General features: G+C 51.5%; 1 protein-coding gene across 3 annotated transcripts; it reads right to left on the reverse strand.

The window, feature by feature from the left end:
• Nucleotides 1-719: 719 nt before the first annotated feature.
• On the reverse strand, nucleotides 720-19,088 carry Cacng7 (calcium voltage-gated channel auxiliary subunit gamma 7). 3 transcript variants are annotated; one of them, XM_078031487.1, is made up of 8 exons: nucleotides 18,959-19,088; nucleotides 17,933-17,998; nucleotides 17,786-17,838; nucleotides 16,222-16,446; nucleotides 15,507-15,593; nucleotides 15,033-15,173; nucleotides 1,466-1,611; nucleotides 720-1,115 (listed from the first exon to the last, which is right to left on the reverse strand). In XM_078031487.1, exons 4-8 carry the CDS (start codon nucleotides 16,415-16,417, stop codon nucleotides 858-860), a joined length of 828 nt encoding a protein of 275 aa, XP_077887613.1. In that variant the 5' UTR covers nucleotides 16,418-16,446; nucleotides 17,786-17,838; nucleotides 17,933-17,998; nucleotides 18,959-19,088; the 3' UTR covers nucleotides 720-857. The 3 variants fall into 3 exon arrangements, with proteins under 3 accessions (XP_077887613.1, XP_077887614.1, XP_077887615.1); XM_078031488.1 differs by lacking the exon at nucleotides 17,933-17,998 and having other exon boundaries at nucleotides 18,959-19,072; XM_078031489.1 differs by lacking the exons at nucleotides 17,786-17,838; nucleotides 17,933-17,998 and having other exon boundaries at nucleotides 18,959-19,084.
• Between the last annotated feature and the right edge of the window lie 593 nt (nucleotides 19,089-19,681).

A 19,681-nucleotide genomic window follows, 5' to 3' on the forward strand; every position in this document is an offset into this window, starting at 1 on the left:
AGGCCAAAGTTGGGGGTGTGAAATGGGAAGAGGGACATCAATGAGAAGTGCCAGAAAATGGAAGACAAAGGTTTTGGGGGGTGTCGACCCCCGCTACTGCCCCTCCCTCCCCCGACGGGGTCTCGAGGGGGGAGAGGCGGGCACAGGTGTGCAGATGGCGCGGGGAAGGTCCCTCCACCCTAGGGTCCCCACCCGTGTCTCGGAGAGCGGGGCTGGATGCACCGAGGGGCTTGGGTTGTGCAGGTGGAGGGAGGAAAGGGGGCGGGAGGAAGAAAGGCCAAGGACAGTTGGGAAAGCTAGAAGACCGGCTGGAACCCTAGAAGGAAGTCACCTTCAGGAGGCAGGAAAGGCCCAGCCAGTGAGAAAGAACGGGGGCTCGGAGGCGCAGAGAGAGGGGGTGGCAGAGACCGAGCGAGCCCTGTCCCGACCTCCAGCCCCAGCCGACCCGGAGCTGTGGGCGGGTCGGGAGAGGAGTCGGGGCGCAGGGGAGAAGATGATCGGCATTCCTGGCGGCTGCCGAACCCACTCTCCAGCCCAGCGCCCCTGCAGAGAAGCGGCTCAGGCCGGGCTCGGGATGCTGGGCTCGCTGACCGGGTGAAGGGGCGGGGCTAACTGTCTGGGCGTGGCCTATGCGGCTGGAGACCGGAGGGCGGGGTCATTTTCAAGTGAAGGAACCAATGAAGGGGAGAGGTCGGGAAAGTGGGAGGAGCCATGGAAGAGAGGGAGGGTGGCGGGGCGGGGCCTAAAGGTGGAGCAGCTTACTCTGGCCGGAGTACCCCTGGCCGGGGCTGCGGTCCAGGGCGGCCGGCGGGGAGGGGTAGGGCAAGGGGCGAGGGGATGCTCCGAGCAGCCGCGCCTCAGCAGGGCGAGGTGGAGATGTGCAGGTGGTCGGGGTACTTGATGGCGGGAGGGTAGTTCTGCGTCATCTGGATAGAGACGTCGCTGGAGATGTCCGAAGGGCTGCGGCCCCGGCGCCACGCCTCGGGTTGCAGAAACTGGCCCGAGTAGTCGGAGCAGTCGCTGAGACGCGGACGGTAGAAGGCGGGGTGCGGGCGGTACATCTCCTCCTCCGCGTAGCGCTTGGTGAACAGGTACACCGACATCACGCCGGCCCCCTGCGGCAAGGCACCGTCAGAGTCCAGAGGCGCTCCCAGTCCCCTCCTCTCGCAGAACCCAACAGTCAAGGCTCCAGTCCGCTCTTCCCCCAAGCCCGTGGAGCTCAAGCCCTCAGGCACCCCCTTCTTCCAGACCCGGGAGAACCAGTCCCCATTCCTCACCAGGACCCCAGGAGCTGGAGTTCCCAGATCCCTCCTCTCCAGGACCCAGGGGTTAGACCCCCCCCAGTCCCACCATCTCCCTCATAACCCAGAGCCTACATCCCAGCCTCCTCGTCCTCCTGGGCCCAGGAATCAGGCCCCTATACCCTCCCTCCTTGACCCTAGAGTCTGGGCCCCACCGACATCACCTCTTTGAGCAGGAAAGAGGAAGCCGCGAAGGCAAAAGACCACCCATAGCGGTAATGGAAGTACTGCTCGGAGCTGCTGGGCCTGTTCATGACCTCGTCGTTGATGCTGGAGATGTAAAGGACCAAGCCCACCACCAAGGAGAGGCCTAGGGGGAGCAGAGCAGGTGCCCTCGTGCATGAGGAAGTGGAACCCCAGCCCCACAGCACCGCCTTCCCTCCCGCCATGTCCAGGACCCCCTGGGCTGGACCTAGATTAGGTGCAGGGAGTCTGAAGAGGAACCAACAACCTCCTCTTCACCCTATCCCGAACCTGCCACCCAGACTCTCAGTGCAGCTGGGAAAGCTAAAGATGGACACCAACCAACAATCACAAGCAGGGTGATATGAGCTATGAGGCATGAGGCACTGAGCTCTGTGGGTCCAGAAGAGGCCCAAGGCCACCTGGGGCTGGACCAAGGGAAATCCAGGAAAATTTCCTTTGTCCAAGTCCTAAAGGATGAGCCCCAACCATTTCCTGGCAGTGGGAACAGCATGGGCAAGATTTGATGGGGGGCACACCGAGCTAGTCTATCCTACAACATGGGCAACAACCACAAAATTGAGGCTAGAGAAGGGAGCAGGGACAAGGTCCTGATAGGCCTTGAATGCCAGGCTGAGGAGCTGAGCATGATGCCAGGGGTACTGGGGAGCCATGGCAGCTTGGGGCAGAGGAAGGACACAGCCAGATCAGTGTTAGAAGACCCTTTCAGGGCTTTGGTGTTGGGAGCAGATGGGCAGAGAGTCACTGGAGTTGTGATATTCTATGGGGAAGAGAACGAGGCCTGAGCTGGAAAGAAGTGACAGCATCATTGATACTAGCAGCTACTTATGTGGGTCTTGGTCTGTGCTAGATGCTGTTCTCAGCATTAAATAGAAAGTAACTCATTCAAAACTCAAAACAATCCTTTGAAGTAGACACATTTTATCACCACTTACAGCGGAAGAAACAGGCACATGGAGCGTGTGGAGAAGTCTGGCTTGAGAATTTCAAAAGGCAAATATCACTTTCCTAATATGAACTCTGCTTTTCACAGCAGCCAGACCTGGGTGACTTAAGGAGGCCATACCATTTCTTGCCCTAAATCCATCTAACGCAGCCTTATCAGCGTCTTCCCTCAGAGTCCTACAAATAAGCATTGTGTGACTGTCACTCCCAGCATCCAAACTCCTTTCATTGCCTCTAAGAGGGATCTGTAAACCATGACCCATAGACTACATCCAGTGCACCTCTTGTTTCTGAACAGCTTTTACATAATAAACGGCTGAAAAACAAGTCAAAAGAAGAATGATATTTTGTAGCATGCAGAAAGTATATGGATTTCTTTTGGCAGTTCTTCAAAAAGTTAAAGATAGAATTACCATATGACCCAGCAATTCCACTCCTAGGTATATACCCAAGGGAATCGAGAACATATGTTCTCCCAAAAAAAATTGTACACAAATGTTTGTAGCAGCGTTCCCCAGTAGCCAAAAAGTGCAAACAGCCTGAATGTCCACCAGCTGATGAATGGATAAACAAACCGTGGGCCATCGACAGAAGGAATGTGATCTGGCCTGCAAAGGGGATGGGTGCCGACCTAGGCTACCACGGGAATGCACGGGAAACTGGTCCAAGAGAGAAGCCAGATGCTAAAGACCACACACCATGTGACCCCATTCCTACTGAGAACAGGCAACTGCACAGAGACAGGAAGTAGATCAGTGGCTGCCAGGGCCTAGGAGGGAGGGCGACCATGACTGGCTGTTAACGAGGGTGCGATTTCTTGATGGTGATGAAGTGTTGTGACATTAGCTAAGGAGATGGCGGCACAGCTTTGTGAATCTACCAAAAAGCCTATGATGCACATTACATGAACGGTATGTTGTGAATTAAATCTCAAATTTGAAGAGTCTATGAATTTCAAATTTCTGTCCCTATAAACACAAATTTCTTGGCTCACTGCCACACCCATTTGTTGATATATTGCTGACTGCTTTCTACTGCTGTGGAGAGCAGAGTATCGCGACAGACAGACAGCAAAAATGAAAATCTTTGTGATCTGACCCTTTAGAGAAAAATCTGGGTGACCTTGTAGACACTGACACCTGCACTGCCTGGTCCCCACCAACCTCATCCCTGAGAAGCCCTCCCGTCCCTCTGCCTAAGCCACCTACTCCCTTGCTCTCCCCTCTTCCTCGAGTGCATCAAGCTAGTTTCTGCCTCAGGGCCTCCACCTGTGCTGTTCCTGCCCCGGGAATATGCCTCTCCCAGTTTCCTGAGTGCCTTCCTCCAGTTTGTCACCTCTGTTTTTGTTGGTTTGCTTGCTTCGGTATTAGGAATTGAACCTGGGGCACTTAACCTGGGAGCCAGGTCCCCAGCCCTTTTTATTTTTTATTTAGAGACAGGGTCTCCCTCAGTTCCTTAGGGTCTCACAAAGTTGCCAAGGCTGGCCTTGAACTTGTGATCTTCCTGCCTCAGCCTCCCAAGCCGCTGGGATTACAGGCCTGAGCCACTGCACAGGGTTCCAAGTCACCTTGACTACAGGTGTGCACCACTGTGCCTAGTGTTTGTCATCTCTTTTTTTGGGGGGGGCTATACCAGGAATTGAACTCAGGGGCACTGAGCCACACCCCCAGCCCTATTTTTGTATTTTATTTAGAGATAGGGTCTCACTGAATTGCTTAGTGCCTCGACATTTCTGAGACTGTCTTTGAACTCATGATCCTCCTGCTTCAGCCTCCCGAGATGCTGGGATTTGTTGGCTTTTGTCACCTCTTTAAAAAGGCATTGAGTTAAGCCAGGGACAGTGTCACACAACTGCTGCATTCCCTTACTTAGGACATGGAGGCAGGGGTGTGGCTTGATTCCAGAGGTTCGAGGCCACCAGGACAACACAGTGAGACCCTGTCTTAAATAAATAGATAATAAATTTAAAGACCTCCCTCTTTCAAAATTAGATAAATGCAGGTGAAAACTAAGCAGTCAGAAGATCAAAAGCTTCCCAAGATCTTCAGGTGAGACTGGGAGAAGGTGGGAGTGCAGAACAGTGTGACTCTGAGCAGGGGATGTGGCAATACCTAACAAAGCCCCATGTGAATCAATCCTTTACCTCTAGGAATTCATCCTGAAGGCATCCCTCTGATCCGGTGGAAAATCAGATGCACAAGCAAACTCACTGCAGTATGATTTGTAATTGGAGAAGCAGGAAATGCTCTCGTGGAGATGGAATCCACTGTGGCACATCCGACCAACAAAGTGCTGTGCCTCAGTGAAACAAGGAGGGAGACCTCCGGGACCCAGGGCAGGGTCACAGTCCAGACCACACCACCAAGCGCAAGGAGCAAGGCAACTCGTGGACCTGAGTGCTCAGCAAGCTGCCTCTTAGGCGGGAAAGAAGCATGCTTGAAGATACAGGCGTGCACCTGCTTCTCTGCGGAGAGGCACACAGGAGGCAAACGGGGTGGGTGCCAACCAGGAGGAGAACAGTGCACCTCTGAAACTAGGCAAATACTTTATATTAAAAGAGAATCATCAAGACGGGGAAAACTGAAATTAAAAATAAGCAAATAAATGAATCTAACCCTACATTAAATTAAAAATATGGCCACAGTAGGAAGGAGCATAACCTAAGTGTGTATGTGTGTATGTGTGTGTGTATGTGTGTGTGTGTGTGTGTGTGTTCGTGTATGTTTATGGAGGGGGGTGCTGTGGATTGAATCCAGGGCCTGTGCTTGCTAGGCAAGTGCTCTACCACTGAGCTACATCTCCAGCCCCCAAACAGCTTTTAAAAACAGCACTTTGCCTATATATATCAGACTAAAGACCAAAGACCTACAAAGTAATCTATCTTGAGCCTTTCTTAGTAGATTTTTTTCGGGGGGCAGGGGAGGAATCTAGGGGTAGCAGTTCTGAAGTTATTTTATGTGCATTGTGAGGTTGAGTGGACCCATGAATACACTGATGCTTCAGGGAGTGACCGCTTCTCAGAAAGAAGAAAGGTACAAACAAAGTAAGGCAAGAAAACTCATGTACTGTTTTGATATCATGATAAGCTCCTGCTCCTTAAATATGTATAATTTCCCAGCCTTCTGACCCAAAGGTCCCGAGAGTGGCACCCCAAAAAGCACTGAGCACACCAAGCCCCCCCGCTCTTGGTTCCTAATGTCATTCCTCACTAAAAGGAACTAGACTCCCTGAAGAAACAGCCAATTTGAAGCCGGGGTGGGGTGGTAAAGAGCCAGGAGCCATGGCACAGGTCTATAATCCCAGCTACTGTGGAGACCCAGACTGGAGCATCACGGGTTCAAGGCCAGTCTCAGCACTTAGTCAGACCCTGTCTTAAACTGTGAAAACAAACCCAGGGCTGGGACATGGATGGGTGGTAGAGTGCTTCCCTAGCATGGGTGAGGCCCTGGGTCCCATCCCACAAGGACCAGCTAGAAGAGCTTCCTGATAGTCAAATTGAGGACAGTATGATCACCAAAGTGAATGATTCAAGCAAAGTCACGTGACAAGATGAAAAAAAAAAACAACTTTTTTTAAGTATGAGTCCATGCTGATATTTCTAAAACTTAACAAGAGAAATAAGGTTGGCTTCAGTAGCATCCCCATTTGTACATGAGGGTGGCACGTGTCAGGTGCAAGCGAGCATCACAGACGACAGAACCTCCCCCTAGACTATCTGTGAATTACAAAGAGATAAAAACTTCCTAAAACGGCAGGTTCCCCCTGAGCAAGCGATGGAGGCCGAAACCGCCAATCATCGGGCAGGTGGACTCCAAGGGCCCGTGTGGAAGGCTGAGCTAGCCTCTGCTTCCTTCGGGTAGTGCTCCCGCTGAGAATGCGTAACCCGGATCCACTCACAGGGACACCGTGGGACAGTCTACAAAACCACTGACTTCACAGTTCAAAAACGCCAACATGAAAGATTGGGGGGAAAAAAGCATCGGAGCTATATAAAAGACGAAAGAAAAGCGCTGCAGAGCATCGACTGCACAGACCCACAGAGACAGCGCAGCGCGAGCAGAGCAGGCAGGCAGCAGGCACGGCCGCAGAGGGAGGAGAGCAACAGAACGCGAGAAAGCAGGATTCCAGAGGAAAATGTCCTCGTGTGCATGTGCACAAACTCGCTGGAGGCGCCCCAGGAGTGCCCAGAGGCTGCGGTCAGCTTCTCGGAGTTTCTAAGAAGTGTTCAGAGAGAATAAAGTCTGCCAAGGAGAAAGGAAAATTTGAAGACAGGGCAAGGGCAGAATGAAAGGGAAAGGGACACCTAGATCCTCCTGAACGAGAAAAAGAAGTTCAAAGATCCCAAAGCACCCAAGAGGCCTCCTGTGGCCCTTTCCCTGTTCTGTTCAGAGTATCAAAGGAGAACATCTTGGCCTGTCCACCGGTGACTTTGCAAAGCAGCAGAAACAGGAAAGGCCTACTGCTGCCCGCGAGGCTAAAGGCAAGCCTGCGGGGCAAGGAGAGCGAGTCTTCAAGGTGGGAGGAAGCCAAACGGAGCAAGAGCAGGGAGACAGGGAGGACCGCAGAGCGCGAGGTGGAGTGGGGAGGAAGATGGATATGTTGGACGTTTTCCTCTTTATAGCATCTAACCCCCTGTACCTAGCTCACTCCTTTCAAAGAAAAAAAAAATATGATTTTTTTTAATCTATAAGGAGATTAAAGAGACAAAGGAAATGCAAACCATGGCCCTAGGTTGGATCCTGAGTCAGAAAAAAAAAAGACCACAAAGGAGTATTGGGGCAACTGGCGCAATCTGGGTATGGACTAGGTATTACCTGAAATATTAAACTTTCTGAGTTTGACTACTGTACTGTGGTTTCATAAGAAAATGCCCTTATAGCTGGGTGTGGTAGAGCCAGCCTGAAGCCCCAGTGACTCAGGAGGATGAAGCAGGAGGATAGAAAGTTCAAGGCCAGCCTGGGCAATTTAGCAAGACCCTTTCTCAACATTTTAAAAAAGGATTGGGGATGTAGCTCAGTAGTGAAGTGCCCCTGGGTTCCATCCTCAGTGCAGTCGGGGTGGGGGTGGATGCCCTGTTCTTAGGAAACATGTGCTAAACTATTTAAGCCTGGGCAATTTAGCAAGACCCTTTCTCAACATTTTAAAAAAGGATTGGGGATGTAGCTCAGTAGTGAAGTGCCCCTGGGTTCCATCCTCAGTGCAGTCGGGGTGGGGGTGGATGCCCTGTTCTTAGGAAACATGTGCTAAACTATTTAGGAGTGAAGTGTTTGCAACTTAGGTGTTTCTGTGTGTATATCCATGTGTATGCACAATGTATATATTACATACGTGCGTAACACACACATACACAAGTGTACATGTACACGTGGGTAGAAGCTGGTCTAGGTGAAAGCTATCTGACAGTTCCTGGTATTCTTTTTGCAACTTTTCCATAGGTTTGCATTTTTTTCTAAAAAAAAAAATTTTAAATAAAAATGAACACCCCAAAACAGGATATTTTTTTTCCACAATGCTGCAGTGTAGCCTTGGAAATTACTTCTTCATTGCAAAGAGAAAAGCCTACCTCATCAATGGAGAGCTCTGATGGACATCACCTGTACCAAGGGCTCCAGTTTCACGTGGCTGAGGCTGACAGGGGCAGGGGGCGGGGACTGCCTGGCATTAGCTGCTACTGAAGTGATCCAAAAGTCAGAGCAGCACCTCCGAGTTTTCTGGGTAACCACGTATTATCTGCTGTCATCGAGCCTCTAGTCTGACAACTTCCAGCTTACAAAAAATATAAGAAAGAGGAATAGATGAAATGAGGAGTCGGGTCAATGAAGGCTGGGGATACTCTGTGGGACCCCCTGTCCTTCAGGGGATGATGTGTGAATCAAGGTGAAAGTGCCCGAGCCAGAGAGCAATCCCAGTAGCTCAGGAAGAGGCCCAGACATGAAGCGTCTGTCCATGGGTGGAAAGCAGGAGGACGTGAACAGCACCACCTACCTATGAAGTGCTCTTGCCAAAAACAAACCCAGATCTGCCCAGGCTTCCCGAGATCCTAGATGGCTGAAGTGTATTACACCACAGCATGGGGACATGATTGGGAAACTCCAGAATGTGGGAATTCTACACGACAAATGACCAGATTTCTTCAAAATACAAATGGAAAAAAAAATAAAAATAAAAACATACAATCAAGGAGAGGAACTGAGATTAAAAGTCTTCAGAGATCTATCAACGAAATGCACATGTGGAATTTGGATCCTGATTTGCAGCAAACTAGCCATTAAAAGACACTGAGGAGCCCGGTGGGAGGACTGAACGCTAACCAGATAAGAGATGATATTGAGCAATTCTTCTTATTTGTTGATAATGGCAACATGGCTATAGTAAATAAAAGAGTACTTTCTAACTCAGGGATATACTAAAATACTTGTGGACAAAATGGGTTGCTGTCTGAGGCTGGCTTTAAAATAAGGCAGCAAAGTACAGAAAGGGGACACGGTGGTGTGACTATAAAAAGCCCGCCATATGCTGGCAATCGCTGGAACCCAGTGAAGGGTGCCCGGGGCTTCCCTAACCAGTCTTTCCATATTTTCAGAATGAAATATATTTTGAAAGTCAACGTTGGAAAAGAAACATTGTGGCACAACCAGTCTCCATGACAAGAGATTTATTAACGAAATGCCGCGCATGAACCTAGACCCAACCCTTGTTCTGAAGGGAAAGCTCAAAAGCAGTCTTCCTCCTTCCCCCCTCCCTCTCTCCCTCCTTTCCTTCTTTTCCTTTTCTTTCTTTTTTCCTTCCTTCCTTCCTTCCTTCCTTCCTTTCTCCACAACGTTGAGGACAGAACTCAAGGCCTCCTGCATGCTAGGCAAGGGCCCTACAAATGCGCTACACCCCCAGTCCAGAAAAAAAGACATTCTTGAGAGACAACTGGGACAGTAAGAAAACGGATTAAATTATATTGTGGAATGTTTATCAAATTTCTAACTGTGCTAGCAGCATCGTGGTCCTATGGAAGAGTCTCTTTATCCTTAAAGGATGCACGCTGACCTTGACTTTTTAGAGATGAATTATCATAATGCCTACAACTTACTTTCAAATAACAAAGCCAAGAATGTGTATGGTGTGTATAAAAAGGAGTGGGGGGGGGCAGATATTTTAGATCAGGTGATTCTGATGGGTGTGACAGAGCAATGACTCACTCTCCTTCCTTAACCTGCTTGGTATCCTTTGTGGCACACATCACCACTTCACATGCTCCTGCTTGTCATTTCTTTTCTTTCTTCTTCTTCTTCTTCTTCTTTTTTTTTTTTTGTCTGGGGATTGAACCCAGGGCCTTGTGCATGCAAGGCAAGCACTCTACCAACTGAGCTGGGTCCCCAGCCCTTGTCATTTCTTTATTGTACACGTCCCCCAACACGAGGAAGCTGGGGACTCTATGATGCCAGTACACGTCCACTTGGTCCTCCTGGGTAGCATTCTTGGCACCTAACAAAATACCCAGCAAGGATGAGTTCATGAATACTCTTGCCAGGCAAACAGAACCTCTGCAAAGGCACATTGACTGCCTTTGTCTCTTCCTTTCAATCTTAACTAACATATATTTTTGTGCACTGGAGATTGAACCCAGGTAACACTCTAAGCTACATCCTGACCCTTTTAATTTTTTATTCTGAATCTTGCTAAGTTGCTTTGAGGCTGGCTTAGGATTTGCCATCCTCCTGCCTCAGCCTCTGGAGTAGCTGAGATTACAAGCAGGCACCATGGTGCCTGGCCTGCTCTTTCATTCACTCCAAATCCCACTATTCCTTCATCCCTTCTAATAATGAAACTTTCCTCACTCTGGACACCATAGCACTTCCGACCTCTAGTATTCCTTAATTTCGACACTTGGGAAGAGAAAGCCTGAGAAGTGCTATCCAGTGGAAAGCCCTTGAGACAGGGTTGAAAGACAGGCAGGTATACAGGAAAGGAATACCAAGGAAGCCCAGATGCCACCCCCACTCGGTGCCTAAACCAAATGCAGGGGTCATCTCCATCCCTCTCTCTCTCCACCACAAAGAGTCGTCACCCACCAAATGGTCGACTTTATTTCTGGGTTCTTCATGTATCAAAACCCTCCCTGCAGCCCCAGGTGCCTAGCCCAGCTTGGCCCTTATTCTCTATGCCTGCGTCATTGTTTCAAAATCTTTCTCATCCTGCTTTAGATCCTGGTTCTCTCTAAAAACAGGATGGACTCTACCCCTCTGTGCTCTCAGCTCCTCTCGGCTCCCGGCTTCCCACAGGGGAGGCATCCACCTTCAGTCTGGAAGTCCAGGGCTGATCCAGTTCCTGCTGGTCATCCTGCCTCCCACCCCCTCCAGCCTGGAGGTGAGCCCCTGCTTTACCTTACAGTACTAAGTAGCCAACAGTCCCCACCAGCAGAGCCAGAAGCAGGGTCTGTAGCAAATATCTCCAATGAGGAAAAGGCTTTTTAGAAAATAAGCCATTCTTTCCTTTCTCCATCCTGGCCATTTCACGATGGCTCTGATTCTCCAAAACACACCACACACACACACACACACACACACACACACACACACACACACCCCTCCCTCCCTCCCCCCTTCCTGTCTCTGTAATCTAGCTCTCATACTCTCTTCCCACTCCCTCACCTGCTTCATAATTCTTAGATCACAGTAGGCAGAATCAAGCTGAATAGAACCAACCTGGCTTCAGAACAATGGGGTTTCAGCACCACGGACAGCTGCTCCCGTGCCTCTACACATGCTAGGAACATTTCCATACAAGGCAATTTCCTTTCTTCATTGGAAAAATCCTCCCTTGCCCTTTCAACACCAACGCAGGTGCCACCTCCTCTTGGAAGCCCTCCCTGGCCACTGCCCATGCCACCCGACTGTCTTGGGTGAATGCATCTCCCCTTTTCCAGAACGCCCCGAGCTGTCACTCCCCCTTCTACACTCCTCCATTCCCCACACACTCTAGCGTCTACGTCACAGCAGCAACTCAAGCAGGCTCTACAGACAAGCAAGCACAGGTTTTGAAAGGTCCGCGCCCTTTGGGGTTCACATTCTGGTAGAAAGAGGCTGAAAACACACGAGACGAGAACAGCAGTAAATACTATGAAGACACATAAGGAGGGCTGCTGGATTTGTTAGAGAAGGCAGCTCTGAAGAGAAAAAGGTCCGAGCCCTTTGAGGATGAGGAGGAAGCGACCCACACAGAAAGGAACGTGGGTTAGACATCCCAAGATCAGCCTGCGATCCATGTTCTGAGTCAAGAGTGCTAGTGGGTTAGGAAGTGGGGTCAGAGGTTGAGCAGCAGTCAGACCGTGGAAGGGCTTGTGGGCTGGGGCAGGCATTCTGTATTTAAGTCCAGCCAAAGGATACGAGTTGGTGGTGACAGGCTCTGACCAAGGCCCAGATTATGTCTGGATTCCTGTTTAGAGTGGGTTGTATCTCCAGGGCCAAGCACCAGGTCTGGCACCCAGGATGCCCCATGACTGCGTGAGTGAGCAGAGGCGCAGGTCATGGGTGAGAGCAGCGTGTGTACGCATGTGCATGTGCTTGCCTCTTATGGCCTAGAAAAAGAAAATCAATGCCCTCTACCCCACCCCCAGCAAGTCATGTGGTTCCATTGATCCTCTTGTGATGTCCTTCTCTCCTACAACTGTCCAACTGCCCCTACGCCCACACCTCCATCCCACACAGACCTCATCGGCCCCTGCATGGGCCACTACAGGAGCCACCTCCTCTGTGACACCACTTCCAGTCTCCTTCCCCTAGTCCATGCCCAGAACAGTTCCTGAGGGACGTTTAACCCCCAGCAATGCCCCTCTCCCTCCCTGGCCCCAGCACTCACTGCTTTCTCTAGAACCAAGGGCCAAATCCATCAATAAACCCTCCCCAGGCCACTCCTGTCTGTCTCTGAGACTCAGAGTCCTCTTTGTGAACATGAGGCGATTGGACCAGGTCATTCTGTTCCAAGATCTAAGGTACTGGTGCTAGGGCCTTTGTTTTTAGAACTTTTTTTATTTTAGTGGGGCAGGGTAATGCCATGGTGAGGGAGGCCTGGGTTGGAATCCATTTTTAATGCAGAAAACTTAACCTCTGAGTATTTCTGTTTCCTCCGTGGTAAAATGGAGATAATAAGGGTACCTGCTTTGTAAGTCAAGACAAATAAATAACTTAATTTGTATAAAGTGCTCAGAACTGCTGGCCCCACGGCACTCTGTGTGACTGTTACTACTTCTGCATTTCAGTGTTTGTTCGTTTATTTCCCCTACATCATGTTGAGTACGCGCTATTTCAGTCCAGGAACTTTACACCCATGATCTAGATCAGGGGTTGGCCAATTACAGTTTGGTTCACCAAGTGTTTTTGTATGGTTTACCAGCTAAGAATTTCTTTCTTTCTTTTTTTTTTTTTTTTTTTGTCTACTGGTGGGGAAAAATAAAAATAAAAGCAGCATACTATTTCATGACACATGAAAATTACATCAAATTAAAATTTCAGGGTCCATAAATGAAGTGTTATTGGCAACGATTCAGCAAGAGAAGGTCTTAAGTCGCCTAGGTAGTAAGTGTTAGTGGTAGGATTTGGACCCCGGTCATCCTAGGCTCGCCTCATGTGCCTCTACCCACTGTACCCCATAAGCCTGAGGACACAGGAATGGTTCCCTAGGATAGAACCCTTTGGTCGTAGTCTCGGAAATAAATTCAAGGAAGAGTTTCAGACATAGGGTTCGATCTCTTCCAAATGACTCTTGTTGGATCAGAAGTCTGACGTCCAGCCCTGACCGCACCATTGACTCTCAGCTTGACCTTGGGCAGGCAGTTCCTGGTGCAGTGGGGTGTGAACACGTGGTTTGGGAGAATACCCTTGGTTCTAATCCCAGTTCCATTGACGGGCTGTCACCTCCTCTAGTCCCTCTCATTTCTGTGAACTGCAAACAATGGGGCTTTCCTCCTAACGTTTTTGGGTAGGTTGAATAAAACTCCCCATGCTACCTACTCCTGCCCCACTTTCTCTCTCTAGGCCACTATTTTTCCATCTGAAAAATGATGAGACCTTGCTGCTCTGACACTCTGGGATGGTGATATCCTACATGTCTTATTTTAGCTCAGTCTGGCTCCACATGCCGTGATCTGAGTTTGCACAGAGGTCGCACCCTGGTTTCCCTGGAAAAGGTCTCATCAGATGAAGTTGAAGGCTCGGGGGAGGTGTGGCTAGAGAGCTGGGTGAGGAGCAGGGAGGAGCCTGGAGGAGGCTTCTTTAACTCTGCACAGTCAACCAGAAAGACCAAGCCAAGGGCAGCTCTAGGGGGACAGCGTGGAGGTGAGACACATGGCAGGGTTTGTTTATCAGACATCAGCTCAGCTGCAAGCACCTGACTTCAGCTCAATTAAATTGTGGCAAATTCATTCAAATGGAATTGGAGAACTGAGTCAGAATGAATTGGGGTCAGCTGGACTGGACTGACAGGCCTCCCATGTTTGAGCTGCACTGGGCTAAGCTGGACTGAAGTGGACTGCACCGAGCTGAAATTTGGAAGGGTAGACTCCAGAGTGAAGTCTACTGGAAGTCTGAGCCCTTGAGTCATCTAGTACCAGTTTAGACTGGTATCTCGGGCAACTCTGTGTGTGTGTGTGTGTGTGTGTGTGTGTGTGTGTGTGTGTTGCTGGGGATTGAACCCAGGGCTTTGTGCATGCAAAGCAAGCACTCTACCAACTCAGCTGTACCCCCAGCCCTCTTGGGCAAGTCTCTACACAATTCTGGATCTCACTACCCCACTTTACCAAGCAAGTGATGATAACAACTCTGAGACATATCATGAGAGGAGTACGAGATCATACAAAGAGCCTCTAACCTCAAAAGAAAGAAAAAAGAACTGTATACAAATACAGAAGTCTAGCTAACAACATGCACAGTGGAGTGTTTAGGGTTAAGTGAACAGACACCTGAAATTTACTTTGAAACGCATCTAAAAAGTAAGAGAGATGAATGGAGGGTTAGAAATACAGACAGAGGAACAGATATAGGATAACACAAATCTAGCCAAGATGCCAATCGTTGACCCAAGTCCTGCACACATGAGCATTCACTACAAAACTTTTGACTTTCTCTTTGAGAAAAATTAAAATGTTGCACAGAAAATAAAGAGCTTTGTAAACTGTTAATTACTAAAATATCAGTGGTGGTTAAAAATACAGCTCTGGAGGCGACTGGCGTGCCTTTGATTCCCAGCTCTGCCTCTCACTACTTGTGTGGCCCTCAGCAAATGACTTCATTCCTCTGAGAGTTTGCTTCCCTATCTGTAAAATGGGGCTATTAATAGCACTCACCTCACAGGGTTGTTGTATCAGAACAGAGCAGGGCAGCTTATTAGCACCCAATACGCATCTGCTATGATTTGGCTCTCTAAGCAATACTGTGCAGTGGGCACGGTGCTAGCTTTGTTTCATGGAGAAGGAAAGTGGGGTTCAGAGGTTCTGCAACTCCTCCCAAGACGCACAGCAAGGAAATAGCTTTCTAAGTGGGAGAGGGGCCACTTGAAACAATTTCCCCAACTTACAAGTTCTTTCCTTCAGCTCACCTGACAGGATGAAGAAGATGCCAGAAACGAAGGCTAGGATGGTCCTCTGAGGGCGTATGTGACCGATGTTGCTGATGACGAAGGCCGTGAAAACGAGGAACAGACTGACCATGGGGAAGGGAGTGGCCGTGCGCACTGTCTCTGGGAGAGGCGGACAGTGAGAGGCAGGGTGAGGGGGACTCTCCAGTGGGACACCTCCCCACGCTCTCATCACCCTGGTCCCTCCGGCTCCTCCCCTTCCCCGTTGACTCCTCCCCTTCCTGATACTTCCCAGCTGACTCCACCCCTCTCCCTGTCACACCCCGGACTTGACCCCTCCCTGCCCAGGCCCCGCCCTTTCAACCTGCCCCTTCTCGCTCCACTGGGTTTTCCTCCAGCCTCTGCTCTTTCCCTTGGACCCCTCCCCTTCCCAACGTTGTCCCTCCTCCCGTGACCCCGCTAGTTTTCTGGGCACCTCCCCCCTCTTCCCCTCACTCAAAATATTCTCCGTGTTTTCCGTCACCAAGTTGATCTCTGGTTCAAGGAAGTATTCCGAGGCCACGCAGCGACCCTTCTCTCGACCTGGTGGGAAGACGAAGATGGCAGGATGACAGGGACGTTCCAGAGAGGTCCTTAGGGGCAGGACGGACAGTGCGTCCCCAGGACCCAGATGCCACACTTCCCCCGAGGGTTCTGGGCTGTTCTGTCATTAGGAGTGGGCATGGGGTAGGCGGGAAGATCAGGAGTTCTTGTGAGTTGCCCTGGGGACACCTGGTTGGAAGAGGGCAGGGCTGGACCTGGGGTCCTCAGAGAGTAGACTGTTCACCAAAGACTCCGGGACCCGATAGGAATAAGGACCGCAGGTCGGGATTCCTGAAAGGCCGGGGTCTCTGTGGTCAACCGGGAGGCTGGATTCTTTTATCCGGCCCATGTCACCCTGGAACTTTCCAGGGGACTCTGACTCTAGAATACTGAGTCTAGAGTTAAGAGGAGGGGGGGGGGCAGGGGTCTGAGACCTGAAGTCTGTCAGCATCAGGCTCCTGGTCTAGCGAATGAAGGGCTAGGCACGGGCTCCACATAGAAACCTGGGCTTCCAGAAGGGAAGCAGGGTCCGCTTCTGGATTTCGGGTACACGGGGACTATGGGGATAAGTACTCAGGGTCCTAGGCAAGGCTGGACGGGTGGGCAAAGAGCAGGTGAGCTGCTGCACCTGCAAAGAAGCAGACTCGCCAGAGGCCAGCGTGCAGCGCCATCTTGACCTCAGTGGTCTGGTTCTGCGGCAACACGGTGCCCTCCTCCATGTACAGCCAGTAGTCCGTGCTGACGGCGATGCCCACGAGGAGCAGGCCGCATGCACCGAACACGCTGCTCAACAGGGTCAGGGCGCGGCTGCTGCAGTGACTCATCCTCAGCGGCGGGGGGCGCCCTGCGGGGCCTGCGGAACCAAAATCTGAGGTGCAGAACCACGAGCGGATTCACCCAAGTCCCCAACCTGTGGGGCCAGTTGGTATACCGGGCCCTGGCCAGAAAGCTAACTCCACAACCAAACTCTCCAACACGAATTCTGTGTCCTGAGCCACCACCCGGCCCTGCATACTGACTGGAGCCACCAATGTTGACCCCCAACCTCAGGATGGGCCTTCTGGTGTCTGCTAACTGTGCCCTGGCTCTGACTCCAGGTTTCTAACCCCAGGTTTAGATTTCCAACCACAAGCCTCAAATCTACTCATCCCAGGCCCGAACCTGGTTCCAAATGTCATGGCTTTTATCATAAATTCTAATTCTAGATTTTCAATTCCATCACCAGACTCCCAGCCCTAACCTCCTGCCTTGAACTGAGAACCTGGTCTTAGAATCAGACCCCATCAGAGTCCCCAACCTTGAGCCTGCCTTGGTGACATAGAACTATTAGGCTGACTGGCAGCTTCAACCCTTATTCTGTCCTGACCTAAGCTCCCAGACCAGTACCCATCATCTCAACATTAAGCCAGGACTTGGGTGCCTGCACCTGGCGTAGTAGGCTTAGATTCTGGATGCTGTGTAACTTGACCCATTCAGGAACTAACCCATGCCCTGATCCAATGCCACGATATTTTTCCTTTGGACTCTGTCTCTGAACTGCAGACATCTCCTAAGTGGGTCACTAATCAAGAATTCCTAACCCCCATATCTTGGTTTCAGACCCTTGACTTCAGACTTACCTGAAACTTTGAGCAGAGGCCCCATCAAAGCTTAAACTCTCGGACTTGACCCTAACACCCCATTCTAACACCATGAACTTGACCCATGACCTTCTACAGCTGATCCTGTGCCTTGACCTCAATTTGGCACTCCAATCTAAGATCACTGTCACAATCCAGAGCCCAAATCCCAGAACCCTAATTTCACTCTCCCAGATCAGGCAGCCCCTGAACCTGGCATACTGGGTCTTGGTTACAGGCTTCTGGATCCCAGGACAGTGAGACCCAGAGACCTGGAACCATGATCTTGACTAGAGACTCCAGAATGCCTGAACAACAAGCTGGGATACTCTTGACCCAGCATCCCAACCAGAGCATCCCAGTAAAACTAGGATCCTCATCTGCTGGCTAGAAATCAGAAAACTAGGAATTTCAGGATCCCATCCCCCATCAAATGACCCAAAAATTCCTTACCAGAGATTCTGCCCCTGACTTCTCATGCTAGGACTTCTAATAACAGACACTCTTCAACATCAACCACGGAATGCAGATCCCAACACTGGACCCTCTGAACAGGAAATCCCCAGTTCATACCTGTGGTCTCCCAAAGTCCAACTGGCAACCCAGATATTCCAACCAGGAGGCCCCTAAACATGAAACGGAAGGATTTCCAGTTCCTCACCTGCAATCCTCATATCCCCCTTCCCCTAAACCACACAATGCCATGATATGGGGGCTCACCTGGGGATCCTCAGCCTATGGCAGCCAGAGACCTCAACATCCCCGAATACCAGCTCTATCCATCACCTTTTTGACAGAAAAGTTTGAGACCCCCTAAATACTCGCCAAACAATGTAACCAAGAAGTGAGAATCTACCTTCCTTAACTAGAATTCTTGAAACTTTGAAACTCTGTCCCACCCCAATAAGGACCCCGGGAGTCTAAGACCAGCCCCCACCCTCCTATTCACAGCATCAAGATCCCCCCAGGGATCGGGACTGGCAAAGCTCTAGCTAGCTTTTCTCCCAACCCCCATCGGCTGGCTCCAGGGCTTGACGGCCCGCTGCCTGCTCGGCTCCAGTCCTCTCAGTTGGAAAGCAAGCATCCTAAACCCCGTCGGTCGCCGACTCTTTTGTCCAGGTAGCTGACACTTTCTTCTGTCTGCCTCCACACCCAGCTGGGATCTTGCCGGTCTGCACCCCTCTGAACACGCGCCTCCCTTGCTCCAGTCTCCCCTCTACCTGGCCGGCCCAGAGCTCCTTATTCTGCAGCCCATCCTCCTATGGGACCCTCCCCCCAGGCCTGGAGCCTCCTTCTCGTCCTTTCCCCCAGGCATTTGAGTCCCTGGGATCCTACTCCTCAAACCCGCAGTCCGAACTCCTTCTCCCTTCAATCTCTTGGGGAGACGGTAACTCCCCCTTTCTGGGGACCCCTTTCCAGATTCATACCCTGCTTTTCCGGCCTGTGCCCTCCACCCTCACTCCAGGTACCGCCTCTCAAGGACTCTGCCTAGACCCTCCCCAGTGGCCACGGTCCGAGACACCGGCGCTAGGAGTATAGTTTCCCGGCTCCGGGACCCTCGGACCCGGTCCTTCGGGAATCGCCAGGCCCAATTTCTCCTACATCCCCCACAGCCTCCTGAATTCGGGCGTCCTGACCGCCGGAGTCCCACCCCAGCCGCCACTCAGGCCCCTTCGGTCCCAGCTGCGGCTTCCACTCTCCTCCAGGGGCGCCCCGGGCCTTCCAGGACCCTCCCCTCGCGCTCACCTCGCTCAGGACTGGGCGGACGCTCCGGGCCGCGGGCCCCGCAGCCGCATGACCGGCCTCGCGGCTTCCCCCGGCCGCCGCCGCCGCCACCGGGGTCGCCGGTGCCCGCGCCCCCCGCCCCCGCCCCGGAGCCCGGCGTCCCGGCCCCCTCCCGGCCTCCCACCCCCCACCCCCCGCGCCCGCGGCCTCACTCGGCGGACGGAGCCGGGAGCAGGGACCGGCGGCCGCTCATTGGCTACTGCGGAGGAGGGGAGGGGCGGGGAGGGAGGGGGAAAGATGCAGGGAGGGAGGGAGGGAGATGGGCCTTGAGGATGGGGGAGGCAGAGAGGGAGAGAGAATGGGAACAGAGGCAGAGCGCCCGGGAGGGACAGGCACAAAGAGAGACAGAGGAGAGAGAGAGAGAGAGACAGAGGAGAGAGAGAGAGAGAGAGAGAGAGAGAGAGAGAGAGAGAGAGAGAGAGAGAGAGAGAGACACGCAGAGACCTTGAGGCTGAGAAAGTCAGGGACCCACGGGTCCTAAGACCGTAGGAGACAGGGAAAGGGAGAGACAGAGGACTTTAAGACCCCTCACCCCCTCCACTACCGAGGCTCGGATTCTAAGGCCGAGGGAGTGGAGAGGTCAGAGACCCAGAGAGAAAGAAAGAGGCAGAGAGCGCTCAAAAGCCTGGGGCCGAGAGATGCTGAGATCCAGAGACCTTGAGCTTGCAGAAGAGAGAGACAGAG

The sequence above is a fragment of the Ictidomys tridecemlineatus genome, chromosome 15 (assembly GCF_052094955.1).
Source record: "Ictidomys tridecemlineatus isolate mIctTri1 chromosome 15, mIctTri1.hap1, whole genome shotgun sequence".
Taxonomy (NCBI): Eukaryota; Metazoa; Chordata; class Mammalia; order Rodentia; family Sciuridae; genus Ictidomys; species Ictidomys tridecemlineatus.

Excerpts from the sequence above, each read along its gene's own strand:
- Cacng7 (XM_078031487.1), bottom strand. The coding sequence starts at position 16,417 with ATGAGTCACTGCAGCAGCCGCGCCCTGACCCTGTTGAGCAGCGTGTTC. Across the intron at positions 15,174-15,506 it reads AAACACGGAGAATATTTTGA|AGACAGTGCGCACGGCCACT; the intron begins GTGAGGGGAAGA and ends CGCCTCTCCCAG. Across the intron at positions 1,612-15,032 it reads CATCTTCTTCATCCTGTCAG|GCCTCTCCTTGGTGGTGGGC; the intron begins GTGAGCTGAAGG and ends TGCTCCCCCTAG.